The sequence below is a fragment of the Tasmannia lanceolata genome, unplaced genomic scaffold, assembly GCF_043159265.1.
Source record: "Tasmannia lanceolata isolate RefF3 unplaced genomic scaffold, GAP_Taslan_0.1 ptg000037l, whole genome shotgun sequence".
NCBI classification, from domain to species: Eukaryota; Viridiplantae; Streptophyta; class Magnoliopsida; order Canellales; family Winteraceae; genus Tasmannia; species Tasmannia lanceolata.
The window spans coordinates 62,744,149-62,768,007 of NW_027518714.1; the positions used below are offsets into that span (position 1 = coordinate 62,744,149).

General features: G+C 38.4%; 1 protein-coding gene, 1 long non-coding RNA gene and 2 pseudogenes across 9 annotated transcripts; all 4 read left to right on the forward strand.

Moving 5' to 3' along the window:
* The first annotated feature begins 3,651 nt into the window (after window positions 1–3,651).
* Window positions 3,652–10,390, forward strand: LOC143862129 (uncharacterized). 2 transcript variants are annotated; one of them, XR_013240171.1, is made up of 4 exons: window positions 3,652–4,006; window positions 4,276–4,381; window positions 8,136–9,516; window positions 10,034–10,390. It is a non-coding gene; the product is annotated as an uncharacterized LOC143862129 (long non-coding RNA). The 2 variants fall into 2 exon arrangements; XR_013240170.1 differs by having other exon boundaries at window positions 8,139–9,516.
* Window positions 10,391–12,769: 2,379 nt separating this feature from the next.
* IPK2A (inositol polyphosphate kinase 2 alpha) lies at window positions 12,770–19,001 on the forward strand. 7 transcript variants are annotated; one of them, XM_077372038.1, is made up of 4 exons: window positions 12,770–13,080; window positions 13,246–13,475; window positions 16,041–16,114; window positions 17,852–19,001. In XM_077372038.1, exon 4 carries the CDS (start codon window positions 17,909–17,911, stop codon window positions 18,785–18,787), a length of 879 nt encoding a protein of 292 aa, XP_077228153.1. In that variant the 5' UTR covers window positions 12,770–13,080; window positions 13,246–13,475; window positions 16,041–16,114; window positions 17,852–17,908; the 3' UTR covers window positions 18,788–19,001. The 7 variants fall into 7 exon arrangements, with proteins under 7 accessions (XP_077228153.1, XP_077228154.1, XP_077228156.1 ...); XM_077372039.1 differs by having other exon boundaries at window positions 16,041–16,098; XM_077372041.1 differs by lacking the exon at window positions 13,246–13,475.
* Window positions 19,002–19,635: 634 nt separating this feature from the next.
* On the forward strand, window positions 19,636–21,099 carry LOC143861675 (pentatricopeptide repeat-containing protein At5g66520 pseudogene; annotated as a pseudogene).
* A 27-nt stretch (window positions 21,100–21,126) lies between these two features.
* Window positions 21,127–21,558, forward strand: LOC143861676 (pentatricopeptide repeat-containing protein ELI1, chloroplastic pseudogene; annotated as a pseudogene).
* The last annotated feature ends 2,301 nt before the right edge of the window (window positions 21,559–23,859 follow it).

A 23,859-nucleotide genomic window follows, 5' to 3' on the forward strand; every position in this document is an offset into this window, starting at 1 on the left:
TGGGGGCTCACTTTAATTTGAGACCAATAATCGGTTTGGGGGCTCACCATCTGTTGTCATAATCTCAAACGAACAGGGCCTAAGTGTTTATATTTCGAACCAGATTCCTCCAATCCATAATCAGAACCAGTCTCGTCTTACTCATAAAGGTTGTCAGGGCATGGCTTACTCTTAAATCTCTGGTTAGCCTTAACAAAGACCAAAAATGATAAAAGTTAGTTTAAAGAATATAAAATTAGAACCATTCAAATATATATATATATATATATATATATATATATGAGGAATAAGATTGTACGCTCGACCGTACCTAAAGTTAGGTACGGTAGAGTGCCAAATCACATGGGTCCCACATTTTTGGTGAGCATCTAAACCATTCATTTGCAAGGCCCCATCATAGATAGGGTGCATACCAAAAATCAGCTCCATAGGATCATCCTAACCCATCCATTTGTGGAGGCCAAAATGGACAGACAGTGTTTGTCCACAAATCTGCCCATTTTGGCCTCCAGTTTTGGAGGGGTTAGGATGATTCAATGGTGCTGATTTTTGGTATGCACCCTATTTATGATGGGGCCTTGCAAATGAATGGTTTAGATGCCCACCAAAAACGGGAGACCCATGTGATTTGGCACTCTACCGTACCTAACTTTAGGTACGGTCGAGCGTACAATCCTTTTCGTCAATATATACTTTAGGTACGGCCAAAATGGACGTGTATAAAACCTTCATTGGATCATCCTAACCTTTCGAACCGTGGAGGTAAAATATGGATAGATTTGTGAAGGTTTTATACACGTCCATTTTACCTCCACAAATCGTAGTGTTGGGATGATCTTATGGAGCTAATTTTTTGTGGACACCCTATCTATGTGAGGGCCTATCAGATGAATGGTTTGGATCACCCAAACAATATGCCCTCCACTGTATTTTAAGCCGGTGGTTAGAAACCGTTTTCTCTTCTTTTTTTCTTGTTGTTGAGAAACGGCTATGTAGTGTCTGTATTTTCTTTTGTGACTAGAAATAGGCTTTGTTTTGTTATACAGAACGGGAATGCCATCAGCCGTCCTACTTGCCTCTGGCCTGACAATGGGGCACGATGGTTATTTTAGCGAAACCCGGGAGTAATTTTGAGATGAGTTGACAACTAAGGAATGAATAGCGAAAGAGCATCTGTGGCTATAATACAAGTAGTTAGATTTGGGCGATGATAAATTCAATTCACCTTAAAGGGTGCGAATTATCTTATAGGGGGTGTGAATTTATTATTTCCTATAGATTTTGCCACATTTTCCTGGATTTACAGCGTAGGCCGTAGGGTTGGACATGGTTCGGGTCCAACCCGAGGAACCGAGCTGAACCGGTCACTTTGGTTCGGTTCGGTTCCAATTTTAAATGGTTCGGTTCCGGTTCAGATTTTTGGGAACCGATTATATATGGTTCGGTTTTGAGTTTGGATTCCTGGAACCGAGAACCGCAAACCGAGCGTGCTGCCCCCCCTAGCGGATAAAATCATCCCCCCTTTGGCCCTTTACCATGAACCCTTGATAATTTGCACCTTCCAAATGTCCCAAAATATCATCTGGATTCGATCTTCTCCCACGGCCAACCATGATAAATCTTGAAAATCATAGCTTGTCGAGGCTCTTATGCCAATTTGATGTGGACACAATGATGAATATTTGATAGAAAACCAATATAACTGTTTGTAGTTCATGGAGCAGAAACATCACGAAAATTTTCTCTATTGAGAAGATTAGGCAAAATATCTCCATTTGGTTGAAGGTTGGGTAAACCCAGAACCGAACCGAACCGATCAAGTTCGGTTCTGGTTCGGTTCGGTTCCAAAGATAAATGGTTCGGTTCTGGTTCCAATTTTTGGGAACCGATTATATATGGTTCGGTTCTTAGTAGTTAGTGTGCTCCAGCCCGAACCGAACCATTTCCCTAGGCGGCCGTATGCTTGGATGACACGAATTGACGGAAATACCCTTGTGGGTTTTTGAGTTCGTGGAGCCATGGCTGGTCGCGGTGTGGGAGTGTTTAGTAAGAAAATATAGTGGGCCCAGGTGGATATCCAAATCATACATTAGTTGGGCCCCGACTTAGGGAGGCCATGCCATTAAATTCATCTCCGGCGATAATCTTAACCCTCCACTCTGTTGATATTTCAATAATGTGCCATTCTAGAATAGATCGAAGGGTTATGATCATCCAATAAAGATGATTTCCAGGGGTATTACTTGTCTAAGCCCATAAGAAATTAGGAGCTTAGGAGCCACTGTTGGATCCAATATCAAGGATGATGAGATCAAATATCAAGGATAGGATGACGAGCATGGTTTTAAATTTCGACTGAAAACCGAAATTTGGCGAAATTTTGAATTTCGGTCCGAAATTTTGAGAAAATGCAAAAAAAATTAAAATTAAAATTAAAAAAAAAAAAAAACAAGAAATGTTACAAAATTTCAGCCAAAATTTCGAAATGAATTAAATAAGCTTTTAAAATTATTTTCAAAATTTCGGAGGTCCGAAACCTGTACCGAAACTGAAATTTTAAACCACGATGATGAGTACATGTTTATAAGCCTGCTAAAAAAGTGAGCAGTTTCTTCTCTGTTCGGTTGCACTACTTGATTTGGAAAGGACATGGAAACACATGTTATATTTTAATTGCGTGGATCTGTGAACTTCTTTGGTAATCTTAGAAGAAAGAGAGTTAACTATTGAAAAAGAGAGGGATTGACAGTACTCGCAAAAACATGAGAAAGGAACTGTTTGACAAAGTCGTGAACACACACTTTCAAAAAACGTGAATAAGAATTGTGTGAGCCACTAAAAAGAAATATTAACAGCACTCTGTTGGAAGTTACTAAAGTTTAGAGTTTCTAAATTTAAAAGTTTCGTTTGATTTGAATTGACTAGAACACGAGTTGCCATGTTTAGAGTTACTAAAGTTGTATGACTTTGCATATTTAATAACCTTTCATGTTCATAGGGTAATCCGTTGAACTTAGAAACGTTTGGAGAGGGAAAGTTACCTCAATTACACTTGCTAATTGGAGTGTAAAATAGCCAAACGAATTGGGCACTGGAATAGAATTTCTATGGGAGCTTTTTGCCTGTAAAGCAGAACCTTTGTCCCTCTTGCTACACACCACAACTCATTGAGAAAGAGAGAGAGAGAGAGAGTTCACTTTTGAGGTTTCCCATAGACCTATTAGTGTGCAAGGTAAGAGAAGTATCAAGGGTCGTTTCTGGGCCTTTGCCGTCCTTTGAAAAGCTACTAGGATTGTCGGATTTATACACATTCAAGCACAAGCCATGTTGAAAGGCACATCAAACCCATCTATTAAAATTAAGTTTTTCTTTGATTTCATTGCCAAAGATCCAATGGATCACTAAAGTAATGTTTATAATAACACACACTCTGCCGTGGAAGCACTCTACAAATTGAAACCGTGGAAGCCATATTCTTTGCAAAAGGAAGACATGAACCGCACTCTCATTTTATTCAAACGCCCAACTTATATATAATACATCAATTGATTTGTATTGGGTAGCCCCAACCAACTTCCCGGATAAAACCAATCTCTTTTGACCGTATCTTCTAGAAGTCCAATTAAACATAAACTACCTAGTAACTAATCCTTCCTATTCTAAAAACGCAAACCAACGAAAGTTCGTCAACCAACTTTCACGAAAATTCCTTGCCCTTCCATTTTTAAATCTTCCGGTTACATCCTAAATTCTACTGGGCATTTTTGCCATTTCATTGCTGGGTTGCCCTGGAAGATACATGTAAAGAACACTTCGGCATGTCAGCCACGCGTTTCCATCTGCGAGTCGTGACGGAGCCAACCACTTCGATTCGAGGAGAGAGAGAGAGAGCAGAAATAATATAGAATTCGGGAACGGATTTTATCCCCTCTGTTTGGTGCTATGAAAGTTGAAGAAGAAGGATTTCAAGGAAGGGTTTTATCCCCTCTATCTGTTTTTTTGGAAGGTAGATTAGATGAAATTTATTTGATGCCCTCTATTTGCTTCACTTCTGTTCTTTCATTTTTTTTCCTGCAAATTTATTTCTTAGATTCAGTAAAGTCTTCGTAGAGATGTAATTCCATCTGGCTTTGTTACATGCACACTCACTACAGGCATATGCGTGGGGCATTTGGATCGGCTAACAAGAACATATAGCTGATGTTGTAGGCATTTTGGCTTGTCTATGTAATTGGTAGATTAGACGAAATGCTGATAATTTCCTGTCATATGCAGAAAGGAACTATTGAAGGAAGATAAGAAAGCACCAATTCTTTATGAAGTCAACGGAAAAACAATTCTTTATCAGTTTCTGAAATTTCATTCAAAGCAATTTTACACTGTAAGGACTATTTCTGACCTCCTCACTTGATTTTTGGTTTCCAGTTCTTACTCAGTTTCTGAAATTTCATTCAAAGCATTTACAGGAGAAGGCTTCCTTAACTGGATGAAATGACTGTAAATTTTTATTAGTTCTCCATTAATTAAAAGAGAAATTCTAGGAGACACGGTGCACCTGTGTTCTGTGTTTGCTTTAGAAGGGATTGAAGATGGAATTGAAGGTTCGATGTGTTTTTATAACTGCCCAACCGTTGAGTTTATATTGGTTCTAAGATAACAATGTTTTAAGCGTCGTTAAGATAAAATTGCTCAGGAAAATTGTTGTCCTTTATGTTTTTATTATGTTCCAAGGATGACACTAGATGATCGTGATGCCTCTAAAGTTGTTTTAGAGGAACTCAGAGGTAAAATGGGATGCGTGCTTATCACAAAATATCTGATATTATTCACGTGTTAAATATTCCATTAAAAAAAAAATCATGTGTTGTATATCTGATGGCATTCATGTGTTCACTTTGTATTGTGCATGATCATATTAGATATTTTCACTTAAAGTTACTCAGTTCAATTGCCTCTGTCCACGAAAGTTTACATATGAGTAACATCATCTTAATTTCATGCTGAGAGATTAATTTAATAGCAATCAGTTGTTATTCATTATGTCTTTTGAAAACGTTGTTATAGATTATTATTTAGAGCAATTTAGTCAGAGCTTGGAAAATGAACAGGCAAATGGTAATAGATCTGAGCAAGTTAGGTAGGTTGATCATGACGAGAACCAATTGATTTTTGGGGGTAATTTCACTGAAACTTCAGTGCATTCCATGAGCTGAGTTTTAAATTTCAAATCAAACAAAGTTTTATTTTTTACTAATACAATAGGATGTTTTGGGTATTTTCATGTCTCCTTTCTTTCTAGAAATGGATGTTGTCCTCGATTTTGGACTGCCCTGCTCTCCAAGGCTAAGAATTCATTGGGTTTGGAGTCCACAGAGAATTGCATCTGTTTCCTCGAGGATGGTAAGATTTTTTCCTCGAGGATGGTAAGCTGAGCTCTTCAATACATTCAATTTGGAGGACACATACTTTTGAGGTATTTCTTCCAAGTGGGCATGATTCATTTGAATTTGGTCCCACTGTGGTTAAACCAAATCCATGGAAGAGATTGGCTTTCTAATCTTTCTATTTAGCTTGAGACCTCTACAATTTAAAATGCTTTTGTTTTGCACTCCATATTTACATTGGGTAGCTACCCAAATCATTCCAAATCATTTTTTTTAGTATGTCAGACTTCACACAGGACAAACCTATCTTAATTTCAAGGTGAGAGATGTATTTAGTAGCTACCAGTTGTTATTGGTTGTTATTTAGAAAATCATATTACTGATATTTATATATCTTTGTTCAAGATTTTAACAAGTATGTTAACTTTGTTTAGAACGAGTTATTATCAGTCAAGCAATCATGTTGTCCCAATTTGCTTCAAACATGCCAAAATGGACCAAAAATCATATCGAGGTGTCTTCTTATCATGCCATGCGTTCTTCCTCATATTGGCAGAGTAATAACTTCTCTCCAAATTTTAGGGGTTCCGTGTTTTTTTTTAAATGGTCATTTTAGGTGTTTTCTTCTCTTTAATATGTCCTATTTTTTTCAATCCATCATATAATGCCCACCATTTAATCATGCACCATTCCTTTCATCACCATTTTTTAAAAATTCCATCTTACATTATGTTTAAATTATAAATAATAATATAAATAGAATACCATGAAGTTTTTTACTTCCTTGTATTAAAGGAAATAGTTTTAGATTGTTGATCTCTAAAGGAAGTAGTTTCAGATTGCTTACATAAAAATTAATTTAGTAGCAATATTTTTCCCTTCACACACATTTTCCTCTCAAATTAATTTATTTTATTTTCCAGCCTAGATCCTATTCTTGGCTATATACACATCAAAATATTCTGTAACTCAGTCGCCAATAAAAGTAAGCTTCTAAGCATATAAAATACGCATTTCATAGGTTTGCCTCTTTAATGGTTTCTGAACTTATATGGGATGCCTATTCTCTTCCACTAAGTTTTCTCTTGCTTGGCTTGAAAAATAAATGAATTTTCTATTGTACTCTTCTTACAGCTCCCCACATCGGCCTCTGTGTTCTGTAACAATATAGGTTTAATAAAAGATAGACCAAATGGAAGTAGAGGATCAAAACTATGGCATTTCTGAATGTGAGCTCCAACAAAAGACAACTCACTAGCCACCTTTTCCCTGTTTTTTCTTGGTACACTTTAGGCCCTGCTCGTCTAAGATTGTGCCAATCGATTGTCAGCCCCAAACCTGATTGGTACTCTTCGTTGCAACAGAAAGATACAAGTACTACCTTCTATAAGAAGACAAATTTGATTCAAATCCATTTGAACATTAAAATGTGAGGGAACAAACTTCGCATCTGGCTTCGGCAAATTGAAGCTAACCTTAGTGAGTAAGCAAAAAATACTCTTTTTTCAATCATTGAACTACTTGAGCTTTGGCTTCAATTGATTCTTTGAACTCACAGACCTTAAAATGCTTTGGTTTCCTCAATACGTCATTATTAGTTGCACCATATGCTGATAAGTTGATAACAACATCACAACTACTACAAGTTTAACCAAATGCTAAATATGAACTCATTTTTTTCTGAGTGAGCCACTCATTTAAATTTCTTTCCCTTGCTCTCTTTTATTTTTCTTGAATCATCTTTTTTTTCTCCATATTTTTAAGTAGTGGGCAAGTTTAAGCAGATGCTTTTCAAGCTTTTTGTGTTTCTAAATTCTTGGTAGTCTTTATGCTCATACAATAACTTCTAAGCATGTACTCTTAGACAAAGGTTGCTATAAAAGTTGATAAAATGATTTCATTTTACTTATTATTGCTTCTCTGCCAGTTTTGAGCCATATTTTTGAAGAGGCCAATTACACAAGGAGTTCTTTTGTTGTTGGATGACTTCATTAAGATGTTCCTTTCATTCGGAGATTTAAACTTAGTTTTATATGGAAAAATATAGGCTCCCTCCCTCTCTCTTTTTTTCTGTTGAAAAATTGTTCAAGTTTATACTTTTGCACTTTTTTTCTCTATTTATTAAAGTATGGTGTCTTCGTCTACTACATATAATTTCAATGTACCTAATACAGTTATTTATGTATGATTAGAAAATGTGAGAGTCCTCATTTATATCTGTCCATAAAAGTTTTGAAGAAATCAGATGCTCTTAAACAATGCGTGTCGTTTGAATTTCGCATTTGAGTTTGACTAAGCAACTATGAAGAATACTTTTCTTTTTCATTTATTTTTGCTGCTTTGTTGTAGTCATTAGAAAAAACAAAAAAAGGAATAAAAAGATGTCTCCTTAGGCTGGAGAGTCGAAGAGAAGAATTAAGAGATAAAATCGAAAAGCCAATGATGTCGAATTAGGCAGGCTAAGAATTGAAGAGTGGGCAACAACTTTGGTAATAGTTTCTATTGGATCTGGTGTTTTTCATTTTTCTAAGGCAGGGAATGAATATGATAAATGAAAGTAGTAGTTTTGGTAGCTATTAGATCTGGCATCTTTTGGCCGGGTTGGAAGATTCCAACCACGTATACATGGCTATCAAATTGTAAATGTGACCTCAGTTTGAGTACTTGATTGTCTTTTTAATTGGTTGATATAATGATAATTTATATTAAAGCTACCTGGTGGCACTGGTGGTGTTCTTCAATCTGTTTTAGCAGAATACATGTGGCCATGGCATCTCTTATGGGCGGTGCCTAAGACAGTCACAGAGGAGTCAGCTAATGAGCATTTGCGTCAAAACTTCCATTCCAGTAGGAATATTAGAAAATAAACTGGTTTTGGACTGCCATGCCTTTGTTGCTAACCCTAAAGAAGGAGGCTTTGGAAGGAAACTGTGAATGTGGGCTGAAGGTCACAGGTGAGGGTCACAGGTGAAGTTATTTTCAAGAAAGAACACTTAATTACATGATTGATAAATGTTATTGCTTGTTACGTGCTCTGCTTGATGTTGTTGTCATTGCAGTTGTAACTTGTAAGGTGGTTTCTGCTTTCATGCAATCATCTGACTCCATGGTAAGAAAACTGGTGTAACACATAGTTGCACCCTCTCATAAAGAGGGTTGTTCTCTAAGTTCCTGTGACTAATCAGTTTGAAGGAAAAAGTTGAATTACATCTACTTGGGCGATTGAGGTCCAATGATCTTGAAATGGCAAACGATTGAGGTCCAATGATCCTGAAAAAGCAATTCTTTGAATAGCTTATTCCCTTTCTGTCTACTCCGCAGGAATTTTTATAACGGAGTCACTAGGATTTTTTTCCATGGGGTAAATTAGTAAAGCCACTTTAAGGACCACTTGAGAGGATGCTTTTTCTTACATGGTTGTTTCTTGTTTCTGTACTTTGACACCCATGCAATGCTAACATCAGGTTTGATTATAAAATGTGCCATTAGCTACATGCAAATTTGTAGTTGAACACTAGCTGAATTCCAGAATATGGCTCCCATGAAACATATGGAAACATATGGAACATATACTGATGCAGTTTCTCATATTTCTTAAAAGAAAAGAGACATTGATGCAGCTTTTGGTAGTATCAAAATGGCACTGTTCCTTAACTTTGTGTTCTGAATCATTCTGCAAGATTATGGGAGAACTAGGTATCGATGATTGATGGGGCCCGTTGTGGCTCAGATCTAGAATGACCCCTCTGGATGTATTGGTAGAATTCAATATATTGTTGGTGGTCGCTGAATGTGGAGATGCTAGATAATGACTAGGATAAGATAAAGCTGGGATATGGGTGTTGTTATCAATGGTACTAAGGATTGGAGGTCTAGATTCCTCTCCAGACACTAACAAGAAGAGAAGAAGAATAAGATGGTCATAATGGGATCTTAATTGATGAAGAGGCTTTCACTACCAGTAAAGACAATGCTTTCTTTGAATCCACGAAGAGAAAATAAAATGGGCGTCGCACTCCATAAAGTTCAAAGAAATTGGTGAAGAAAAACCAATTGAAGCGTATGGTATGGGTTTATTTCTTGAGACTGATTGGAGACTATCAATATTCCACCTCTCGTCGAGTTTGTAAATGTAAGCATTTATTAGTTTTGGATTTTTTGTATGGAAGTTTTACTACCTGTTTATATTATTTTGTCATTGAAATTGCTATTAGTAAACAAAAAGAAGTCCGCTTGAGAGATCTCAATAGATATCTATGATATCAAATAATCTTGACATTTGCTTGGATTTTTTCAAGATAAAACAATTATTTTTCATTTATTTTTAATATTTAGAAAAATAAGCTATCTTCTTAAAAAATATTGGACGGTATTCATTTAAATTACTGCCATTCATATAAACTACCGGCATGCCAGTCTTCTACAATAGTGAGTGTTTGTGATTAGTTCTATTGTCCCAAGATCATAACCGCAATATGATTCAAGACAAAAACTATTGATGCTTTGATGCTTGTATATGTTTCTCTTGGAATCACATATATGAATTAATCATTATTTAGTTAATTAATGAGCTTATGGTGTCAGTCATGTTTTGTATGCGATGTTTATTAGTGTTCTCTAATATGGATTATGGCCTTTCGAGGTGACAGATTGTTGGATGACACAATGGAGTAAAAGTTACAGCATTTGGAGTCTTTGGAGAACCAATGCTTCCTTGATGGAAATAAGAAATTGCATTGCACTTTGACAACTTTTTTCTAGCTCAATGTGGAGTTTTTGGAGTAGTTGCAACTTGCAACAACACCTTGTGAATGTATCTAACTCCAATTTTCACAAGGCTATCGGCCACCCCATATTTGTTTAATGTTTACATGGGTGCTGGCCAGCCAGGCACATAACACTATGAAAATATCTGATATAGTATTGTCTTGTAAAGTAAATATGTTTTCTGTAATTTTATGTTGTAAAATATCTCATTCAAACACGTGCAACGCACGTGCCCTTTTACTAGTCTATATATAATGAGGAAGGGAGGTTTACCGTTCACCGCTAATGTGGCAGCCCTCTCCTTCCTCCCTCAAGTCCATGTGGCATAAGAATTTCCTACGTGGCATTTAGATTTCCCAAATGAAAGAAATTACGTTTCAATTTATAACGCTTGGAGTTACCATCACCGTTGAAACTCTTCACTTTTTTTCTGATAAAATCTCAGTTTCCCACGTTTACCACCATTCCCATTAAATTCATGACATTTCAACTCCACGCCTTTCTGTTTCCACGCATTAGGGTTTTTATTTTCTTTATCAACAATGCAGAAACTCAGAATACGCATTTCTCTCGCTCCTGCCTATTGAACATAATAATATGCAGTTCCTCTATAGATCAGAGGGTTGGGATCATCCTATAGAAATGATTTTTTGGGCACAACCTATTTACGTTGTAGCCCATCACATGGACGGTTTGGATCATTCTATAGTGTGGTCCATACAGTAGAGGAACTATACAGTAGAGGAACTGCATATACTATTTCTTTCTCACTCCGTACAGTACTTTTTGAAAAATATATATATATTTTTTTTGAAGAGAAACAAAAAAAGAATAGGTGAATGTGCCGTTAAATAGGCTAAACAGAAGTTAAATGGGACCACCATTTACACATCATGTTTTTATGCGGCCCAACCTCAACCCATGCATGCATAGGGCACACCATTTAACACTTCATGTTTTGATGGGTTCATTGGGCCTAGGGGGCAACTAGGATCGGGTTCAACCCGAAAAAAAAGAAGTCGGGTCTGGGTTGAGTTGGGGCCAGGTTCTCATTGAGGGTTTGGGCAACCTGACCCAAGTGAAACCTGACATTTTTTATCAAAATTTTTTTTTGTAAGATTAAAAACTCGGTTTGGGTCGGGTTCGTGTTGGAAAAAAGGTTCCTCTAGTCGTGTCGGGTTGAACCTCATATGGTTGGAAATCAGGTAAGGTTGGGTTCAGTTGGAAAAAAAGGGTTTCTTGGGTTGAGTCGGGTGGCCTTAACCTGACTCGAGTTGAACCCCTAATTTGGCCACCATATTGGGGCCCACCATTTCCACCCAAATCCATTCGTAAGGTGGGGACCTTTATTTTACATCTTCGGTTCCACCATCTCCACCCAAACCTACTCATAGTGTGGAGCCTACTATTTTACACTTCATGTTTTGATAGAGTGGGCCCACTACTTTACTCCATGCACAAAGAGCTATAGCTGTTTCTTAGGTAGTGTCTTCTGTTTTTTCCTCTTCCGCTAGGGTTTTGTATGATGTAAGCCAGTACTAAACGGCTTACACCATAGGATGATACCAACCGCCCATTTGAAGGATTATACCAACCGTCCATTTGATGGCCACAACGTATCGGAAGGTTGGGATCATCCAATGGAAATGATTTTTGGGCACAACCTATTTACTGTGTGGCCCATCTAATGGATGGTTTGGGTGATCCTATGGTGTAAGCCATACAATACGTTTTGAAAAACACCATATAAAATCAAAATCTCGGCTTAGAAATGGGATGGAATTAGGGGTGCAACTAGGGTCAGGTTGAGACCAACCCGACCCAACCTGAGGAGCCCATTTTTCCAACCCAACCTGATTTTCAACCCGGCTAGGTTCAACCCGACCCAACCCGATCTGCAATTTTCTCAACCCGACCCGACCCAACCCAATTTCCAATTCGGGCTTGGTTGGGTTGGGTTGACTCGATTTGATATGGTACCAATAGTTGACCACCTCAACTCAAGCCGGGTTGTTTTGGATTTTGAGAACCAATAGTGTGAGTCACCAATAATAAGTTTTTAACTCACAATCGGTTCTCAAAATCCAAAACAAACATGGACTAACAATTAACAAAGGGAAATGTTATCCGCACTACTATATTTTGATGATCACACTCCTCACTTTATTAAAGTAAGGTATGGCCCACACCATAGGATTATCCAAACCGTCCATTATGGACTGTGAAGACTATTTCAATGTTGAAAAAGAAAAACACATACAGAACTTCTTCAATGGAATACAATAATATTAATATAAACTAGGATCATATGTATATGCTGGAATTAACATCACTACTAAATGGGAATTTGAAACTTCCAATACGGGTTGGGTCGTCCGACACCCCAACCCGATTTGCGAAAAGCTTAACCTGACCCAAATTTGGGTTGAACCCGACCCGCGAATTTGAAATTTCCAATTCGGGTCGGGTCGGGTCGGGTCGGGTCGTCCGACACCCCAACCCACCCGATTTGCGGAAAAGCTTAACCCGACCCAAATTTGGGTTGAATCCGACCCGAGTTGCACCCCTAGATGGAATGCACAAATGGTATGTGCACCACTCCTTGCCGCTTTCTCTTCAGCTTCTTCCCTACGCTCATTGTCCCCTCTTGATTTTCTTCTGCCTGTGCATCGGAACTCGATTTGCGAAAAGCTCTAGTCTAACTATAAACCAAAACAAAAAAGGACTCTAAAGAGAACCTAAAATCAAAAGGAGACCAAGTGGATGCGAAGTCGGTGCTGGTGTTCCACTTGACAGGATCGGATTCCACCGAATCTTTCGGTCTCGTACCTTTTTTAAAAGTCGAAATTCTATCCCCAATCTATACAAAAGGCCCAAATTCGTGCACGACTCCTTTGTGATCCATTCTTGCTCGCCATTGCTGAACCAGGTAAGGTCTCTCTCTCTCTCTCTTGGGGTTGTTGATGGGGTTTTCATGTGGGTTTCTAACGGAATGTTTATGCTGTGTTCTCTTGTTTCCTTTCCCGTTGGGTTTCCAAACCCGGGGAAACCCCTTATTTTTCCGCGGAAACTGATATTTGTGGTGTTCTTTTAGTTTCCTCGGAAACTATTTTATCAAACGTTGAAAATGAAATAAATTACGTGGAAAAGACTTTTCCGCGACTTTTCTCCCATCCCATTTCCGTTACAAACTATCGGAAAACCCTACTTTCCTCTCAAGTTTCCCCGATCGTAGCTGTGTGGAGAAAAAAAAGAAGACAAACAACTTTGTCGTCTCCATCCTCCGACTGTGGCGAAAAAGCCTCATCTCCGACCTCGCTCACGGTACATCCTCTTACTCTCTCTTCTCTGTTTCTTGTCTCTTTTCCCCATTCTTTCATTTTTTTTTTTGAAACCTTTGTGCTCATCTTCTCCAATCTGAAATAGGGTTTCTATAAACCTGATTTAGTAAATCTGAAATAGGGTTTCTATAAATAGCTCTGTAAAATTGATTTGAGAAATCCTATTTCATGTTTTTGAGAAACCCTATTTGAGAATATTTACAGAAACCCTATTTCGGGTTTCATAAAATTAAAATAAAGTTTCATTCTCCCTCTTTTCCGAGTCTAAGAACCGATAATCCAAGCTCTAGGTTTGTTGGGTTTTTTTTAGATTTAGGTATTTTTTTATTGCGGGTTTTGGTTGCTTTTTTTTTACTTTTTATGCTAAAAATAGGCATAAAAGGGGTTTGTTGGTATGTCTTTGCTTGGGGGTTTCTGTACAATGCATTTTGCTGGTGTTTATTTTTGTGATTTTGTTGTACTGAGCTTTGTAAGTTTAACCCTATTTCATTTCCTTGAAATAGAGTTTTTTCGAAATCGAAAGGTACTGAGATTTTTTTTTGGATCTTGGTGGTGGGTATGTTTGATTCCTTTATTTTGGTGGTGTTTTTGTGTTATATAGATTTTTGTGATTGAAACCTCTGTTTTTCTCATTTTTTTTATTCTGTTTTTTCCCTAGTTATTCAAAATAAATTTCTTCACATGCAACAAAAGTGAACAAATTTCTTTCACCCCTTGCGGTAGCTTGATTTACTTGCCCGTCTTTGAGATCTTTGTTATATTTGGGATTTGAATGTGTATTGGGAAGCTCGGCCTTGTTTTGCTCTTTTTGTTTACATTTTTTTGTTTACTTGGATTTGTCATTCTATTGTTGCATTATCATCTTTCTTAGTCATTTTTTTTGGGGCTTCTTCCTCTTGTTGTTGAGCACTATCCGCTTGTTACATATGTAGTTTTTATGTCAAGTCCATGTTGGTTGCCTGATTTATATCTTGGCAATTCTATCTTAGCAACTCTATATTTGTGACAATTTGATTGGCATTGTTATTGTTCAACTCTATCTTGGCAACTCTATATTTGTGACAATTTTATGTCAAGTCTATGTTGGTTGCTTGATTTATATCTTGGCAACTCTATATTTGTGACAATTTGATTGGCATCGTTATTGTTCAACTTCTGTTTGTCATGGTTTTCTTATTTTGATTGACTTCAGAGGGTTGGACCCACTTATTTTAGACTAGATTCTATGTTGGCATCATTCTGCATATCAGTTTGTCACAGTTTCTATTTAACATGTTTCTATTGAGTTTCCCTGCAACGAAACACATATTTCTGTAGTTTCTGTGAGGTTTCTGTGAGGTTTCTGTGAGGTTTCTATGCAACGAAACGCTCATCTGACAGGTTTCTGTCAGGTTTATTTTCCTTCACTTTCCTTTCTGCCTCATCAGCTTACTTCCCTTCACTTCCCTTTCCTTTCCTTTCCCGACGAGAGAACAGAGCATTAGAAACGCATGGAGGTGGAGGGATTCGAAAATGGAACCCTAAAAACAGATGGAAAAAAAGGATTTAAAAAAAGTATCATTCCGTGTCAGTTAAAACACGGGGAAATCATTGCTAATCAGAGGAGATAATGTCTTCGAAGATAAAAGAAAACTCCTGCAAATTACGTTGTCTTCTTTTCTCTTTTCTTCTTTAAATCAGGAAAAGAATATCTTTTTGGACATGCGTTTTAACGTGGAAAACGAGGGGTGAGAACTTAGAACACACTGCAATGGAGCTTTCTAAAGAAAAAAAAAAGGGTTTGCTGCTAGTGGGTTATCTTCTTTGTCTTCGGAGGTATAAAAGGAATTGATACATAATTAGCTGAATCTGGAGGGCCATGGTGGCTTTGGCTGCTTGATTAGCGTTATGGAGCTTTCTAAGGGGGAAAAAAAGGATTTCCCAACTCGGGTGTGGTGAGGTTTTCTTTTTATGATCTGAAGTTGCTTCCTCTTTTCTCCTTCTCAAGATGAATCTAAATTCCCTTCAGGTTTCTTTAGGCTTTTGTTGGGGTTCTTTTGATCTCATTGAACTTGCAGGTCTAGTGGTGAAAAAAGATTGCTTTTCTCTTACCTTTTGGGGTTATTTCTTTTCTAGATTCCGATTATCAATGAGAACAAGATAATTTGATGGCTGTATTTTATTTCGATTTATGTGTTTTCAACCATTGTTAGTTTTTTTCTTCTTTCCTTCTTAAATTGGGTTTTCTTGATTGCACTGATTATGAAACTCTCAGTAATTTGAATCTTTTGAAGCCTTTCAATGGTCTATTTTTCTTCATTTGGAGTCACAGTTTTGTGGGGGTAAGATGTGTTCTCCGGTTGAATCTAAATGTGAGGCTATATCAGAGTTTTTCTTTTCTCGTATTAAAACGAATCAATTTCTATGTGATTTTTGCTTTGTTTATTGTGCTTTCGTGATTATATTGCTTTGTAACTATGAGTAATTTGAAGTTTTTAAAAGTCTAAATTCCTTTGCGTAGATAAGAGGTTATGCAGAGTGAGATGATGAATTCTTTTTTTTTTTATAGGCAAACTGGGGTTAGGCAAGACCCCTACCAGAATGAAGATGATGAATTCTTTGCTATGGTGCTGACTTGAAATTGTATTAGAAGTTTTGACCTTTTTTTTTTGTGGGAATAGCAAGTTTAGTCTATTTATCAATCAAATGGTTCTTCATTTCTATGTAATTTCTCAATTGTTTATTGGGGTTATATTGAGATTTTTGTTAAGGTCTCATAGAGATCAAGTATGAAAAAGGATTCTAATTCCTACTTGGAATTTTTGCCCTTTGTTTAAGGATTCTCTTGATTGCATTTACTTCCAGTTTAGTAATTTGAAGTTCTTTGGTGGTGATGTGGATCAGCTAGATAGAAGAGTCCATCAATAACAAGTTTGAAAAGGTGGATCCCGGTTCTCTTTGACATTGTAAACTAAGGAAGGATCTAAAGGGAGTAATTCAGTTGTTGGTCGATATGCATGTAAGATTCTTGACTGATCTTAAGGAGATCTTTCAAACTATTACAGTTCATTTGTCGTAAAAAATAAACGATCGTAAGATGAGTGAACATGGAGAAGGATCAAAAGACAGTTCAATGGCTTTGGAATTATTGCAAGTAAGAGCAGAACTTAGAGATACATTAGAGAGATGCTGTCAACCAGAAACACCATTCGAAGAAAGGGAAAGGAAAGAACTGTGGATCTACTACATCCAATCCAGAAACAGTAAAGAAGAGAAGGCATGGATTTGCAAAAGAGAAGATTTATAAGAATGAAATGCTAACCGTAATAGAACTTTATTTGCAGAGGAATAGGTACAATCTTGAGGAAGGGCAGATAAAGAAATTTAAATTCTTCCAAGAATGTCTTCGTCTATTCCTTACACGATTCTCTCTCTCTCTCTCTCTCTCTCCAATTCTCCTCTAAACTCTCCTACAACAGAGAATTTTCCCTGCTCTGTCCTCTTATTCATTCCTCCAAAAAAAAAACCTCCTGACTACAGCCATATCTTGCCGATTTATAGGCAAAGTAGGAGTCTTCTAGAGGATCAGCTGGCTGCTAGCTGCCCATGTGAGTTGGTTGCTAGCTGTTCAAGTGATTTGGGTGAGTTAGTTATCTCCTTTGTCCAAGTGGCAGCCCACTTGCATCCTATGTGGCATTTCCTTCTTTCCCTTACACAAACAAAACACACTCACCCACATACATCACATACCCGCTCACAACATGCCCTACAAACATGAGGGGCGGCTCAGTGCACGAGGCTCCCGCCATTGCGGGGTCTGGGGAGTGCTAGATGTATGCAGCCTTACCCCTGCTTTGCAGAGAGGCTGTTTCCGTGACTCGTACCCGTGACCATCAGGTCACAATGGAGCACCCGTAACGTTGCGCCAAGGCTTGCCCTCTTATGCCCTACAAACATGAATTTTAAAAAAAAAATGCAACCACCCTAAGCTAGGTAAAAGCCTATACGCCTCGGTCGCCCCATGTCTACATCAGATGGCCCATGTTTCTTGCTTTAGAGTTGTAGATTTTTTTTGGAGTAAGAAACAGCAATTTTTTATTTTAATTTGACATTGCATTGACGATATTAGTGCTTCCTTGTATATAGACGGATTGCCATTTGTATGAGGCCTTTTCTTTGTTTATATTAGTGCTTTCTCATATATATAGGCAGATTGCCATCTGTATGTGGTCTTTTCTTTGTTTGGTTTTCATAATTCTATCGAATATGCAATTATAATGATTTTGAGTTTCAATAAAGGTCTACTGGGGATGATGATTCTAATTCTTTTCTCCTCTTATGTTCTTTTCTAAGGATTTATTTATTTATTTCTTGATTCAGAATCTGAGAATTCCTAGAAAGGAGACATCCTGATTGTCCAATTTAATTTTCAAGACGATGCTCAAGGTCCCTGATCATCAGGTAGGTGGTCACCAAGCCCTTGATGGAAAGCTTGGCCCACTCGTAGATGATTCGGGCCGCTTCTACAAACCCCTTCAGAGTGATGACCGTGGCTCAATAGAGGTTGGCTTCTACAGTTCCTTCTCTTCCAACTCCAGAGTCCCAAATCACATTCGTGGATTCTTCCCTGCCTTCTATGGGACCCAGCTTCTAGAAGCTTCCGATGGTTCTGGTCTGCAACCCCACCTTGTCATGGAAGACCTCACCTCAAAATTTCACCACCCATCTGTATTTGACATTAAGATTGGTTCCAGAACATGGTACCCAAAAGCAACTGAGGATTATATCCAGAAATGTCTAAAGAAAGATAGGGAATCCACAAGCTTGCCATTGGGTTTTAGGATTGCGGGCTTGCAGATCTATGAAAACAAAGACTCTGGGTTTTGGAAGCCCGTTAAAGAGCGGGTCAAGCGTTTTACAGTGGATGACGTGAGATTGGTTTTGAGGAAGTTCGTTTCTTCGAATCCATCTTCGGATTCGGACCCAGATTGTTCGTTCGCATCCATTGCCTATGGAGGTTCTGGTGGGATATTAGCACAGTTGCTTGAGCTGAAAGCATGGTTCGAGGATCAAACCATTTTTCATTTCAATTCTTGTTCAGTTCTTATGATGTACGATAAGGATGCAGTTGAGGCGGGCACGTCCGGGGCACAAATAAAGCTTGTTGATTTCGCTCATGTGGTGGAAGGTGAAGGTGTTATTGACCATAATTTCTTGGGGGGCCTCTGTTCTTTGATAAAGTTTGTTTCAGAGATACTTACTGGCCCAGATGCATACACAATCAAAGGTGGTTTGGAGAGATCTGAGAAGAACTGATCTTATTTTGGAAGTGGCCCCTACAATGCAAATGTAATTCAAAAGCTCTATATTAGTTTGCTGAGCTTCCAACCCACCCTATTTCACCTGCATTTAACATAATTGTCTTCCTGATTGGCTTCTTTTTTGTTTTGTTTTGTTTTACTTCTATCCGGTGGAAGGAAAGTTATGAGTACATTGATATTAATGAGGATGATTAACATTTTTTGTGCCATCTTATGATTATATTGTTACCTTTTTTTTTACTCTGTTATGGTGTATCTGATGATAGATATGGCATGGCCATGCTTGACCAGATGCCATTTATTGCACAAGTAAAAATTTGTGCTTTCATCTCTGAGAAGGATTCCGTAAGATGCTTGTAATGTAGATCAATGAACATCAGATCCATTGGCAGTCAATTATCATTAAGAATTACATCTGATTCCGAATACTGCATACACTTTGTAAAGGGAAAAGCAAAACTCCACTAAGCTGACGAGAAACAACTAAATAGCCAGAGCAGAAAAGAACAGCCCGTTTGCTTCATTTCTGTATTGGCTGCAGTCCATACATCTCACATGTTTGACATGCTCAAAGATTAATGTTGGAATTGCTGATACAGGTATTGGCACCGGTTCTAGTGACAAACTCAATCCATGAACACTGGTTGGGGGTTTGGCATTGTAGAAAAGCATAAATAATATCCAAAATAGTCTTTTGCCCTGACAAATAATAAACTGCAAAAATTCTCTCTGCCCTGACAAATAATATCCAAAATTGCCCTCAGCTAAGTTATATCTCACGTTTCCGTTCTGCCCCAACTCCCTCTGTCTACCCCATGGAAATGGTTTCTTCTTCCTATTCCCATGTCTTCCTCCAATGTACAGAAACTATTGCTAATGCTAGACCGATGTTCCAATGCGGCCAACCTGAAACAGGCTCATGCTCTAGTCATCGTAAATGGACTAGACCAGAGCTTTGGCTTGGTCGCAAAAAAGATGGGCCTCTGCAGTTCCCTATCTGATACCTCGGCTTATGCCTCGGCGATATTTGCCAGTGTTCATATGCCCAACACATTTTTGTGGAATACCATGCTAAAGTTCTATTCAAAGAGCAACAATTCTCTCACAGCTGTACTCTCCTATCGTGAGTTTTGTGACAAAGGCCTCCGACCTGACCATTACACTTTTCCTCCACTTCTTGAGGCCTGCAAGGAGACATTGGCTCTTAAAGAAGGGCTTCAAATTCATTCCCATATTCTCAAGACTGGCTTAGAATTGAACATTTATACGCAGACCCAGTTGCTCCTTTTTCTAGCTGATTGTGGCAGTGTTGAATCTGCACATCGTGTTTTCGACGAAATGCAACATAGAGATCGGGTGGCATGGACGGCTTTGATCTGTGCCTACAGTTTGGAGTGTGGAGATATCAATGAGGCCCATAGGCTCTTTAAAGAAATGCCTCTGGAAAGAGATGGGGTTTGCTGGAATGCCATGATTGTTGGCTTCATTAGATGGGATGGCATTGTCACAGCTAGAAAACTGTTTGAAGAATTTCCGCAGAGAGATGTTGTTTCTTGGAGTGCGATGATCAGTGGTTATGCTCAAAGAGGGGACTACAACGAGGCCCTCACTCTCTTTAATCGGATGCAAGTTTCAGACTGTAAGCCAAATCATCTTACCTTGGTAAGTGCACTTTCTTCTTGTGCCCATTTAGGCGCCCTAAGAGTAGGGATGTGCATACATGAATACATAGAGAAGAGTGGTATTTCTCTTGATGTATACATAGGGACAACTCTCATAAACATGTATTCAAAGTGTGGGAACATTGAGAATTCTATGAAGGTATTTCATCTTATGCCTGAAAGGGATGTGTACGCTTGGAATACCATGATCGACGGACTTGCAATTCATGGGCTAGGACAGCGTGCTTTGGAAATGTTCACAGAAATGCAAGAGGAAGGGCTCAAACCGAATGGGGTAACATTTGTCGGCATTTTAATTGCTTGTAGCCATATGGGTCTAGTGAGAGAGGGCCGGATGTACTTTTATTGTATGATCAACGAGTATGGGATTGTTCCTAGGATCGAACACTATGGTTGCCTGGTTGACCTTCTCGGTCGAGCCGGGTTTCTAGATGAAGCAGAAGAGGTAGTCAATACCATGCCTATCCAACCCAATGCGGTTGTTTGGGGAGCTTTGCTTGGTGCATGTAAGGTGGGTGGCAATGTTGAACTAGGAGAAAAGGCCTTGAAGCATCTCTTGCAGCTTGAACCTCAAAATGGAGGAAATTACATACTTTTGTCAAACATTTACGCGGCTGCGAATTGATGGGGTGATGTTGAAAAAGTGAGGAAAATGATGAGAAATCCTGGGGTGGATAAGATTTATGGGTTTAGTTCTATTGAAGTGGGTGGTTTGGTATATCAATTCATCCAAGGGGACAAAACACTCTCAAATGATGTTTATGAATTGTTGGATGAAATAGCAATGAGGTTGAAGGACATGGGTCATGTTCCTCAGACAGGAGAGGTTTTACATGACATAGAAGAAGAGGAAAAGGAGCATGCTCTCTCATGGCACAGTGAGAGACTGGCAATTGCTTTTGGGCTCCTAAACACAAGCTTTGGAAGCATGCTTACTATTGTGAAGAACTTGCGTATGTGTCGCAATTGCCACTCTGTGACGAAGCTTGTTACGGGGATCTTTCATAGGAAAATTGTCGTTAGAGATCGCATTCGATTCCACCATTTCGAGGATGGGACTTGCTCTTGTGGGGATTTCTGGTGATTTTGTTTTGTTATAGAACAAGGGCCTAAAAGAATATATGTTTGCTCTCCATGCTGTTTGTAATTGCTTAATCTTCAGAAGAAAAAATGAATTATATAATTCTCCAATCAAGCAAAACGTCGTTCTTGCTAGGAAACCATGCAAGTGAGCCCCATCAAATGAGATCCATACCCTCTGATGGCACCAAAGGGATCAAAACTCGAACTTATACCTTGAAATCGACTGGCAAGGGATCAAAACTTAATGTTATATTGTTTGGGATTTTGAGAACCGATTGTGAGTGCAAAACGGATTATTGGACTCAAATTTACGTTTGATTTTGTGTCCAAAAAATCGGATTTGGAGACAATCGGTTCTCAAAATCCAAAACAAACCGGGCATAAACATAATTTTGAGTCCAGTAATCAGTTTTGGACTCACAATCAGTTCTCAAACTCAACTCAACTCAACAAAGCCTTTGTCTCAAACTAGTTGGCGTCAGCTACAATCAGTTCTCAGAATGAAAAAAAAGGACCTAAGATGGGTTAACCAATGTTGCTTGCTCGATTTCAATAATCAGTTTTGGACTCCCAATCGGCTCTGAAAATCGAAAACAGACGGGGCCTTAGTGCTGCATTATGTTGCCTCGGTATGTAACCTACCTGTGGCAATTGAAGAAAAGGGATATCGAAGATATGGAACTTGAAGCTAAATTTCTCTTTCACAATAGTGCCATCTATTTCACGATCCGTATAAAACCAGTTTAGAATTCTAATACAATTCTGTCGGGTCTTTACAATAAGATAAGAATTAACATAAGCCATGCAGATACCTTCCTTTGTTTGGGGTGAAGAAGAATGAAAAATAAATTTGGAGGAGAAATGAAGAATCCTATCTTGTTCAATATTGGATTCTTCCTCATTGATTATGAACTGTTGGGGAATCCAAAGTAAGGCCCACTAGGTGGACGGATGAGATCGATCCATGATTGAACTGTTAGAGTCGGATGTACCATAGTTGCCAGGTCGGGAAACGGAACATGAAACGGAAACGTGAAACGCTTGAAAAAAATCAAAGGAGAAACGTGAAACGCGTTTTCTTGAAACTTTTTCCCTCTTTTTATCAATATATTAACCGAATTTTTTACTTGTAACAGCCCACTTTAGAGTATTTATGGCTCCTCTTTTACACTAGATGGGGTTGTCCCAGCAAACTACTGGTGCTAATACTTTATGCAGGTAAGTGATATACTCACCCCATTTTCTTACTTGGAACAGCCCCCTTTAGTGTATTTATGACTCATCTTTTACACTAGATGGGGTTGTCCCCAGTAATTTAATATCTGATTAAACCATCTGTCTTTTTTAGTATTTAAAGAGCTGTCAAAAGGCATTGCATTTCCTCAAAAAAGGCTCTCAAAAGCCGATTGAAGAAGAAAAGTCAGCTGTGCAAATCAAAATATGGTTGTGATATATTGCCCCTTTTGTTTACTGGGGACAGCCCCATCCAGCATAAAAAAGGAGCCATAAATACACTAAAGGGGGCTGTTCCAAGTAAAAAAGTAAAAAACTGGGGCGAATATTTTTAATATCTAAAGAACAGTCAAAAGGTTATTACATTTCACAAAAAAGCTCTAACAGCTCACAAGCCGAATAAAGAAGAAAAGACAGCAAATAAGGCTGTGATGTATAGCCCATTTCGTTTACCGTGGACAGCCCCATCTAGTGTAAAAAATGAGTCATAAATACACTAAAGGGGTTGTTCCAAGTAAAAACTGGGGTGAATATCTAACTTCCCTACATAAAGTATTCACACTTCTTTTTAATGGGACAGCCCCATATAGTGTAAAAGAGGAGTCACGAATACACTAAAGGGGGCTGTTCCAAGTCAAAAATGAGGTGAATATATCACTAAACTTTTTTCAACAAAACCCCAACTCACTCACTCACTCACACACACACACACTCTCTCTCTCTCTCTCTCATTGCTGCCGGCTGAGAACTGAAGAAAGAAGAAGGGAAAAATGACCTCTCTCTCCCCCCGCCATACGTTTTACGTCCATTTCCCAGGAGTTTTCAGCACGTTTCTCAGGAGTTTTCAGCACGTCCCATCCGTTTCACGGATTTTTTCATCTCGTACCGTTTCCGTTTCGGCCGCATTTCCCACTTTGTCCCGACGTTTCCTGCATCTATGGTATCTACCCATGTTTTTACTTTATAATTTTGTATTTGGATTTGGATTTGAGTTTTGGATACAAAAGACATCAATCATCCTCATGTTGTACGAGAGAGAGAGAGAGAGAGAGAGAGAGAGAGAGAGAGA

Excerpts from the sequence above, each read along its gene's own strand:
- IPK2A (XM_077372040.1), top strand. The coding sequence starts at position 17,909 with ATGCTCAAGGTCCCTGATCATCAGGTAGGTGGTCACCAAGCCCTTGAT.